The sequence below is a fragment of the Patiria miniata genome, unplaced genomic scaffold, assembly GCF_015706575.1.
Source record: "Patiria miniata isolate m_02_andy unplaced genomic scaffold, ASM1570657v1 HiC_scaffold_5, whole genome shotgun sequence".
Lineage (NCBI taxonomy): Eukaryota > Metazoa > Echinodermata > Asteroidea > Valvatida > Asterinidae > Patiria > Patiria miniata.
The window spans coordinates 17,426,166-17,436,831 of record NW_024037072.1 but is presented as its reverse complement, the minus strand read 5'-3'; the positions used below and the strand labels follow the sequence as shown (position 1 = coordinate 17,436,831).

The 10,666-nt window shown below is 49.4% G+C and overlaps 2 protein-coding genes across 2 annotated transcripts; both read left to right on the top strand.

Annotated features, from left to right (window-relative positions):
• The first annotated feature begins 5,903 nt into the window (after positions 1–5,903).
• LOC119741258 lies at positions 5,904–8,593 on the top strand. The gene is made up of 2 exons (XM_038217010.1): positions 5,904–5,976; positions 6,486–8,593. The coding sequence occupies exons 1-2, from the start codon at positions 5,904–5,906 to the stop codon at positions 8,591–8,593; spliced, it is 2,181 nt and encodes a 726-aa protein (XP_038072938.1).
• A 4-nt stretch (positions 8,594–8,597) lies between these two features.
• Positions 8,598–9,407, top strand: LOC119741257. Its single transcript, XM_038217009.1, has one exon. The coding sequence runs from the start codon at positions 8,598–8,600 to the stop codon at positions 9,405–9,407; it is 810 nt and encodes a 269-aa protein (XP_038072937.1).
• Positions 9,408–10,666: the final 1,259 nt, after the last annotated feature.

Here is a 10,666-nt window from a genome sequence, read left to right as displayed (position 1 = left end):
AGGGTTTCAGTCGATCAAAGTGCACTACTTGCATCTTTCCCCTAGGCTTCTTCTGGATCCTGTAAGTAACGTCCGACAATTTCGTGAGTATCAGATATGGGCCTTCCCAACGAGATGTTAGCTTGGGGGAAACTCCCTTCTTCTTAGCATGGACGTACAACCATGCAAATTGGCCTTCCTCGAGACCAGTCCCTGCCAATCTCTTATCGTATGTCTTCTTCTGATGTCTCGCACTGGTCCCAAGCTTCTGCCTCGCCCGGTCGTGGGCAGTTTGCATTTGATGGCGTAGGTTTTCCGCATAGTCCGTATTGGGCCCCCTGCCCTCCACTGCAATCGTTTGCGTGGTAAGGTCAACTGGCAGCCTGACTTCTCTTCCAAGCATGAGCATATTAGGAGTCTCTCCTGTTGACTCCTGGGAAACAGACCGGTACGCACATGTAGCAAACGCCAACTGTTTATCCCAATCCTTTTGGTGCTTGGAAAGGGTCTATCATCATTGAAACAGTGTTTAGTAAGGTCCGATTAAATCGCTCCACAAGCCCGTCGGATTTCGGATTGTAGGCCACTGTTCGGGTTTTCTCAATTCCAAGGATCTTGCACATCTCTGCAAATACTTCTGATTCAAAATTCCTTCCTTGGTCTGAGTGAAGTTCGTGCGGAACTCCGAATCTGCACACAAACTTCTCCACGAAGGCCTTTGCCACTGTCTCCGCAGTGCTGTCCGGAAGAGCATATGACTCCATCCATTTCGTGAAGTATTCCCCTATTACGAGGATCCACTTGTTTCCGCTTTCACTCTCCGGTAATGGTCCAACGAGGTCCAAAGCAACCCTGTCCATGGGCATGTCCACCTGGTGTTGTTGAAGAGGTGCCCGCCTTTTTCTGGGCGGGGATTTCCGCTGGGCGCACCTCAAGCATCTTCGGCAAAATGACCTTACGTCCGCCGCCATCCCAGCCCAATAATATCTGGTCCTCACTTTCGCCAGTGTACGCTCCACCCCAAAGTGTCCACTGGTCACACCTGCGTGTAGCTCCTCCAGGACAACCTCCCTGTATTCTCGTGGCAAGATCACCTTCCACTCAATATCTCGCCCATCATGCGACTCCCAACGTCGGCACAGCACTGAGTCCCTTATTTCCAACCGTTCCCATTGCCCCCAGTATATCTTGCCCACTATGCCTCGTGCTTGAGCATAGCTCCAGTCCGGACGTTCTTCTGATCCTGTCTTGCAGTTAACAATCCCGCAAAGTGTGGGGTCCCGGAGCTGGGCCTCGGCGATATCCTTCAATGTTATGGTTGGTTCCATTTGCAACAACCTGGTCACTATTTTCTCCTCTCGTACTACACTGTCTTCACCTGACAGAATGTCAGTTACTTCAGCTTTGGCTCCAACCTCTGTCTTAACATCATCCGCCAGGCCACACTGACTACAAGGCTTGCGCGACAAACCGTCCGCATTGCCATGTTTCTTGCCTGGGCGGTGAATGATCTCGTCGTTGTACTCTCCAATCACTTGTAGCCAGCGGGCTACCTGTCCTTCCGGGTCTTTGAAGTTGACCAGCCAGCGTAATGCGGCATGATCAGTACGGATGGTAATCTTTCTCCCATACAAGTACTGTTTAAAGTGCTTGAGGTAGAAGACGACTGCCAAAAGCTCTCGGCGAGTCACACAGTAGTTTCTTTCAGGACGGGAAAGAGTCCTACTCGCATAAGCGATTACCCGTTCTTCTCCTTCTTGTATCTGTGACAGGACTGCTCCGATGCTTTCCCCGCTGGCGTCCGTGTCCAGTACAAAGTCACCTGTTGGGTCCGGGTATGCCAAGATGGGCGCCTCCTGTAAGTGATTCTTCAGAGTCACGAATGCCACCTCACAGCTATCATCCCAAAGGAATTCCCTTGACTTCTCTGTGAGCCGGTGGAGTGGGCGAGCCACATCTGCAAATCCCTTAATAAATCTGCGATAGTAGGAGGCCAGTCCTAAGAAACTTCGCACTCCTTTCACATCTGTCGGGGTAGGCCATGATTTAATAGCCTCGATTTTGTCCGGGTCAGTTGAAACTCCGGCTGGTGAAACCACATGTCCCAGATATTTCACGGTCTCCTTGAAGAGAAAGCACTTTTTCGGCTTTAACTTCAATCCAGCCAATCTAAATCTCTGCAGCACCTCGCGTAGGCGCTGTATCTTCTCCATGACGCTTCTCCCGTACACGATAACATCATCGAGGTATACGAGTAAAGTCTCCCATTGTAGTCCGGATACGACCCTTTCCATCAGCCTTTCGAAGGTGGCAGGGGCATTGCACAAGCCGAAGGGCATGACCCTCCAGCTGTACAAGCCCCCGCGCACCACGAAGGCTGACTTTTGCTTCGCATCCTCATCGAGCTCGATTTGCCAGTAGCCAGATGCGAGGTCTAAGGTGGAGAACCACCTCGCACCTGACAGTGCATCCAGGGTGTCGTCGATGCGTGGAACTGGGTACGCATCCTTGATAGTTGTCTCGTTAAGTCCGCGATAGTCTACACAGAAGCGTTGGCTTCCATCTTTCTTCCTTACTAGCACCACATTTGAGGCCCAGGGGCTGTCTGATGGCGTAATCAGTCCCCTCTTCAACAAGTCCTGCACCTGTCGGTCAATCTCCTGTTGCTTGCACAATGGCTGCCGGCGGGGCCTCTGCCTGACTGGTCGTGTTTCTCCCGTGTCGATATGGTGCTTCACCCAATCATTTCTCCCAATGTCATGATCGCCCTCCGAAAATACATCCGCAAAATCAGTGAGCAGCCGAGCCACTGCGTAGTGATAACAGGGATCCAGATTCTCCACACTGCGTTTCCAGAGATCCTCAAGGTGGCCGGGGACATGAACATCCCTGTTTTCATCTCCAGGTTCAACTGCATGTGCCTGCAGCACATCTCTCTCTACCACCGGTGTGAGGCGTCCGGCTGTCGTGCCCGACCGAACCATGCACTCTCGGCTGCCCGGATTAAGCAACCGCAAGGCAAGTACTCCCTCCTTAGGATCTACCAACGTTCTTGCAAGAATCAAGCCTTTCTGCGCCAACTCACCACCTCCTTCAATCGGTTCTATAATCCCCAGGTCACCTGATTCGAAATCACGGGTCACTCTTCCTTGAACAAGAGCTTCGTGTCCGGGCGGAATGACAGTCGTTTCTGCCACAACCACCCTAGCATGCAAGGTAGTTCCCCATCTAGTTGTGCACCGTATGTGTTCTCCGTGAAGCAAAAGTTCACACTTGTTGAAATCCAGTGTCCCTCCAGTTGGGAGCAGAAAGTCCATCCCAAGTATGCCTTTGGTTTTGACTTTGGCAATGACTGCCCGTACTGGGCACGCTGTCCTTCCAATACGCAAGTCCATGTTTGCCACACCTACTGTTTCCATGACACTACCATCTGCCTGCACGACTCGGATGCCATCCTGCTCCAACGGTGGGCGTCTCTCTGTCGGTATCTGATAGTAAACCTCCTCCGAGATTATTGTGTCCGTCGTCCCGGTATCCACCAGGAACGGGATAGTGACTGACCGAAACTCTCCTTGTACGTAAAGTCCCTGCTTTGGAACAACCAATGGTGCAAATATTTCTCTTTTGTCGTCAGGGTTGAGATGAGTTTTGTCCTGTTGAATTTCTGAGCCCATTGTCGGTTGACCCTTCTGTTCGCCCAGCCTCCTCTTGGGTCGCAGAGTCGGCTGGCGGCCGTTTCCCGAGCGCCTCTGTGCAGGGGTAGTTGGGTTTGTGCAATCCTTTGCAAAATGTCCCTTTCCTTGGCACCCGTAACACCTGTCATCCGGGTTGGCTATCCTACGCGGTCTTGGGTGGTATACGCGTGTGTCTCTTCTCTTTTCCGGCTGAGGTGACTTTTCCTCAGTTGCCTGCTCGTCTCTCATATTCTTGTAGTATTGCTTCAGATGGTCGACTACATCAGCTATGATGGTGTCCCGGTACTCCTCCTCATCTCGCCCCATGCGGCATTTCTTGTCCTTTTTTCCACATCGTTGTTCCTCAATCCGTTCAAAATTCTCCGTCGCCAGCGCCGCACGAACGGCGTCATTCAGAGAAGACGGCCTTGACCGGAAAACTCCCTCCCGAATGCTCTGGCTGGCGATTGCGTCGGAAAAATGTCCACGAGCCAATCTATCCCTACTGTCTTCCGTTAACTCCGGATATGATAGGGTAGCCAACTCGCGGACTGCTTCTCCAAGTTCCTGTAAAGTCTCCTTTGGGCCTTGGTGACGGTTTCTCAGTTCCATAAGGAAGTTCTCAGCCATCTGCCCCGGCCCAAAACGTGTATTGAGTAGTCCAATTAGTTCAGTATACTTGTATAGCCGGGCTTGTCCTTCCCCTTGGCGATTAGTCAAAATTTTCACAGCGGATCCTTGCAAACTTGCGGCCAGGAACGCTGCAGCTTCTTCATCATTCCAGCCATTTACTCGCCTACAAGACTCGAAGTGTTCCCTGTAATCTATCCAGGGCTGTTTTCCGCTGAATCGATCCGGAACAATATTAGGTCGTTTGGCTTTTCCTCCAAATCGGTCCTGCCACTGTTGTGACGATTGAATCCTCTCCTCTCTCTTCAATGGCCACGGGGTGCTAGGAGAGGTTGGCCTGCCCTCCTTCGCATCACCGTGTTTGTCGTTTGTGGGGGTGGCGCCTCCACTCTCTGGAGTGCCCTCCACCGGAGGCGTTATAGCTCCTCCACGATCAGTAGTCGGATGTGTCTGTGCCGTCGACTGTGGTTGTGGCAAGTATGTTTTATTCCTCATCATCGTTCTCATCGGTGTACGTAGATGTGTTCCGCCCTGTCTCCGTACCGGTTCGCTGCATCTGTTTTACGCGCCCAAACATGGAACCATAACCAGAGGTCTCCATGTCACGCGTTAAGTCATACTTAAATTCGATTTCCTTGTCATCCCTCTCGGGCTTTTTGTGTATCCACCCACGTTGGTGGTGTTCCTCTTCCGGAGACCCCGGGGATTGAGACAGAAATTGCCCCAACCGGGTCTCGGCACGTTCCTTTTCTCTCATCGAGTTTGCCAACTGATCCTCTTTCAGTTGGACTTCCATACGCAGTAGGTCAATTTCCTCCTGCAATATCGGCACAGGACGCTCGCCTGTGAGGGTACCTGTGTTTTCTCTCTGTTTACTGCTCATCTCGTCCGAGCACTTGGCCTTGGCCATTCAGTGTCCTGAGAATTATCCCTCCAAGTCCTCCGCAAAAATCGGAGTGTCCAACTTTGTCTAATCACTCGCAACGCTTGATCAACTCCAAATTTGATTATGCAATCAAGATTAGTTATCAGTCTGTTTACACGTACGCTCGTAAAGAGGTCAGTGCACACACCAAAAAAAACCGTTCCAAGCGTCCAGTAATAAGCTGAGCATACAATTCCCACCGCTGCCACCATTTGTGGCGGATTTAACTATTGCCAGGTCGGTTGTCCTCGGCGAACACTCGCGGGTAAGGCGAGTAACCCTAACAGCGCCGAGGTGCAGGTCCGTTCGGTTGGAAATATACCACCACGTATACTCAGTCTACTCACTGATCGCTGACTTCCAGACAGACAATACAGACTGACAAACATGAAAAAAATAACTGTGACGCAATGACAAAAGAAGAAGGTTTCACTGATTTATTTAATTAGATCAATTATTATGATTAGAGTGATTTACTTCAATACGCCCTTAATAGCGCCTCAATGGAGTGTTATGGCGCCTCTAGTGGGTGTTATAGCGCCTCTAGTTTGCACTTATCCACCACGCAAGTGCCGCATTTATGAACTGCTAAATGTCGCGCACAGTTGTTCCCTCGGCAACGCCTCTCGCCTCCTCGGGCCTCAAAGGGGTAGGCTCCTCGTGAGCCTGGTTTATATGGAGCGTGTAACTCCTCGATGAGTCCTTACGCCTCCACCGGCACCTACAGCAGCCCTGCGCCTCAGTGCTCGGACCGACGCCTCAGTAGATGTACGCTCGCTAGCGTACGTCGTCCCTCGAGGCGTCCGGCCAACAGTCGCGCCTATGGCTCCGCTATATGCCCCACGCTAAAGGTAGGTAGGCACATATACTTACTGCAGTACGCCCTTTCGCCTCCTTGGATTGACGCTCCGGTAACTTGGTTGGTCCTTCCCGCACGAGTAGCGTTCACCAACTGACTTGCCCGCTGGCGGCGACAAACTAATTGCGCGTCTAACGCTTTCTATGGCGCGCCAAGTCAAAACAAATTATGTCAATTGCTCAAATGTTACAGTATCATGACATGTGTATTGTGTAACGGTAGTCACACCTTGTTTGGGTGTACAGAGTTTAAGAGTAAGAAACCAGAAGATAGATTTGAATTTGCTAGGGCAACAAAACTGTGCTATAACTGTTTGAGACCTGGGCATATGTCAAATTCATGTACCGAGTTTGCTCTGTTGCAGGGTGTGGGAAAAAGCATACTAAGTTCTTGCACCAGATTAAAACCATACCTGTAGGTCAGTATACCCCAAGAACTGAGGTCACGACGGCACCAGCAGAACCAGCGGCATCAGTGCAAAGTGGTTTCACCGACACAGAGGTTGACACGAGCTGTTATGTCACAGGGGTCGGTGCGATGAGAGTTGCGTTGCCCATTGTTCCGGTCAAGGTCAAGGCCAAGGGTAGTGGTGTATGCATCGACACTTATGCACTCTTGGACAGTGGGTCCACGAGCACTTTCTGCACAGAAGAGTTGGTAAAGCGACTGAAAATCTGCGGTCAACAGCAGCAATTGTCTCTCACAACATTGGCAGGGGCAAACGTGCAAACAGCGACAACTGTCATCAGTCTGACAGTTAGCGGTATCGACTGTGAACAACCAGTTGAACTTCCGTTGGTGTATACAAGACGTGAGCTCCCTATCCATGATGCTAACTTAGCCAAGCAAGAGGACATTGAAAGATGGCCTCACCTGCAAGGTATCAAGCTGCCACAAGTTGACAAAGGTCGAGTACAGCTGTTGATTGGGCAAGATGTTCCAGAAGCGCTGACACCATTAGAAGTCAAGAAGGGTGAGAGGAATGCCCCATATGCGACAAGAACACAGCTCGGATGGTCGCTGAATGGAGCACTGGGAATGGCGAACAAGCACACAGCCACATCCAACTTCATTGCAGCCCACGACAGTTTAGAGAGACAACTAAAGATGTTCTGGAAGTTGGACACGACTGATTCCATTCACGATGACACCAAGGGGATGTCGGTGAAGGACAAGCAGGCTATTGCGATATGGGAAGAAACTGTTCGTCTCACAGATGGGCACTACGAGTTGGCGATCTCATTTAAGAATTATCCTCCGCGCTTGGTTGATAATCGCACTGTTGCGGAACGACGTCTTTTATCGTTGGGCAAGCGGTTGCAAAGAGACACACTGCTGCACACTAAGTACACAGAAGGCATGAAGGATCTCATCAACAACGGTTATGCAGAAAGTGTTCCAGAAGAGGAAGTTCATTCCTCGAACAGCACCGTGTGGTATCTCCCACATCACCCGGTGTACCATCCAAAGAAGCCTGATAAGGTTTGCATAGTATTCGACTGTGCGTCTAAGCATTGCGGAACATCACTCAACGACGAGGTGCTTAGTGGACCAGATTTGACCAACATGCTGTTGGGGGTACTCGTGAGGTTTCGGCAAGAGACAGTGGCACTTATGGCTGATGTCCAAGCCATGTTCCATCAGGTCAAAGTCACTCAGAAAGAGCGAGATGTCTTGAGATATCTGTGGTGGTCTGATGGCGACAGCTCTCGACAACCGAGTGTGTATAGGATGACTGTACACCCCTTCGGTGGTACATGGAGTCCAAGCTGTTGCATCTTCGCTCTGCAACGTACCGCTGAGGATAATCGAGCAGACTTCCAACCCAACACAGTCGACACAGTCATGCGTAATTTTTACGTGGACGACTGTTTGAAATTTGTCGCCAGTGAAGAGAAAGGAATTCAGCTGGCACAGGAACTCCGTAGCCTTCTAGCTAGAGGAGGTTTTAGGTTGACAAAGTGGGTAAGCAGCAGCCCACAAGTTCTTGCGAAGGATGTTAAGGAGCTCGATCTGAACTACGAGGCATTACCGACCGAGAGAGCTATCGGAATGAAGTGGGATGTTGAACTGGACTGTTTTGGCTATAAAATCAGTCCCAGCGACAAGACATTGATAAGAAGAGGAATACTTAGTGTCTGCAGTTTTATCTATGATCCACATGGGTTTGTGAGTCCGTTCACTCTGAGGGCCAAGGTTATCATACAGGATCTATGCCGCAGAAAGCTAGGCTGGGTTGAGTCACTTCCATCAGAGCACCGCATCAGTTGGCAACAGTGGAAACAAGAACTACCCGAGATAGAACAGTTCAGGGTGAATAGGAGTATCAGGCCTTATGGTTTTGGAAAGGTAGTCAAATACCAACTGCACCATTTCTCGGATGCATCAGAAGTAGCTTACGGAGCGACAACCTACTTGCGACAAGCAGTCTTGCCTTCTCTTGGCCAAGTCACATCTAGGCCCCCTGAAAAAGATGACGATACCAAGGTTGGAATTGATGGGTGCGACACTCTCCGTCAAACTTGATGCCATGGTTCGTAGAGAGTTAGATGTGTCATTAGAGGATTCAGTATTTTGGACAGACAGCACCATAGTACTACAGTATGTGAAGAATGAGGAGCGACGGTTTCTCACATTCGTGGCAAATAGAGTTGCAGTTATCCATAGCGGGTCATCACCAAGTCAATGGCATCATATTGAGTCTACGCTTAATCCAGCCGATGATGTTACAGGAGGACAAACAGCCGAGGAAATGCTTGCTAACAAGCGATGGCTCAATGGACCCGACTTCCTTTGCCTGGAAGATAGCGAATGGCCAAAATCGCCAAGCCTGAGAGATCTATCAGATGAAGATCCAGAGATAAAGCCAGACAAGGAGGTGGTTACTGTATGTGCTGTAAACAAGATGGAACAGGTCGATGTGGTAGACAGGTTGTTGAAGAGACATTCCTCATGGCATAGATTGAGGAAAAACTACTTGCGAGCCAAGGCAAAGAAGCAACCAACAGTAGACATGCAGATGCTACTGACCGTAGATGAGATGACGAGAGCAGAGGATGCTATCATATTGTATATCCAGGGACAGTCCTTTTGTGACGAGTTGAAGTTCCTCCAGAAGGACAGGGTAGGTTCCAGAAGGTCACAGGACTACATCAAGAAGACAAGTCCTTTATACAAGCTTGACCCAGTGTTGTCCGCTGATGGTATAATAAGGATTGGTGGTCGTCTGAAGAACGCTCCAGTAGACGAGGGAGTGAAACGTCCGGCCGTGTTGCCTAAAAATCACCATGTAGTTACTCTGATTGTCAGACATTTCCATCGAGAATCGGGACACTCTTGAAGAGAGCACGTACTTTCCCTATTGCGTCAAAGATATTGGTTGATCAAGGCCAGGTCTACAGGCCGCAGTATTTTGCGTGATTGTTTTGGGTGTAGACGTCAATCAGCCACACCAGTCGCGCAAAAGATGGCAGATCTGCCATATTTCAGGGTCACGCCAAACAAGCCGGCATTCAGTTTTGTTGGAGTGGATTGTTTTGGTCCGTTCATTGTTAAACAGGTTTGAAGCTTGGTCAAACGCTATGGGTGTATATTTACCTGTCTAGTAGTTCGAGCCGTTCATATTGAAGTCCTACATACCATGGAAGCAGATTCTTTCATCAACGCGTTACAACGGTTCATGTGTCGACGTGGAGAGCCAGAGGAGATCAGGTCCTATAACGGGTCCAACTTTGTGGGCGGCGAGAGAGAGCTTAGAGAAGCTACACAGTCCCTAGATCAGCAGAAGGTCAATGAGTTCCTCCTTCAGAAAGGGGTGAAGTGGAAGTTTAATCCCCCTACGGCATCGCATATGGGCGGAGTCTGGGAAAGGCAGATTAGGACCACGCGAAGGCTGATGAATTCTCTCATGAAAGAGCAAACCATGTACGACGAGAGTTTGTCTACACTTATGTGTCTGGTTGAGTCTATCATCAATGGAAGGCCGATGTTTTTGGAGAAGATGGATTCGGTAGTACCTTCCAATGCTGCAAGAAAGACAGAAATGGTTTGAGCCAAAGAGGAATATCCAGATGGGAGACTTGGTGCTTGTCGTTGATAGTGACTTGCCAAGGAGTAAATGGCTTTTAGGGCGAGTTGTTGAAGCACATCAGGGAGGGGACCAGCTAGTCAGATCAGCCAAGGTGAATACAATGTCATCTACCTTGATGAGACCAGTCCAGAAACTTTGTCTTCTGGAAACAGTAGAAAGATCTGAAACATAAATTGGTTGTTGGCCTCTACAAGTGTTTTTGTTTGTTTTATATCGTGTTTTCCAGTACATGTAGTTCCAAAGGTTAGAGTATGTAGTACAAATAGCTGATGATTCATATGATTAGATCCACAAGCTTTTCTTTTGTGTGTGTATAACTTGTATTATGATGTATAATTGAAAACCCTAAACCACCAGTGAAAGTCAACTTAAAGGGGCACTCACATTCTTCCCTATTTTGTATGATTTAGGTAAATGCCATTTTTGGGTTGGTTGTGACATTTAAGGGGTCGGGATGTTGGGTCAAAATGTTTCGTTTGTGTAATATGCTAATTAGGTTAACTTTTTTG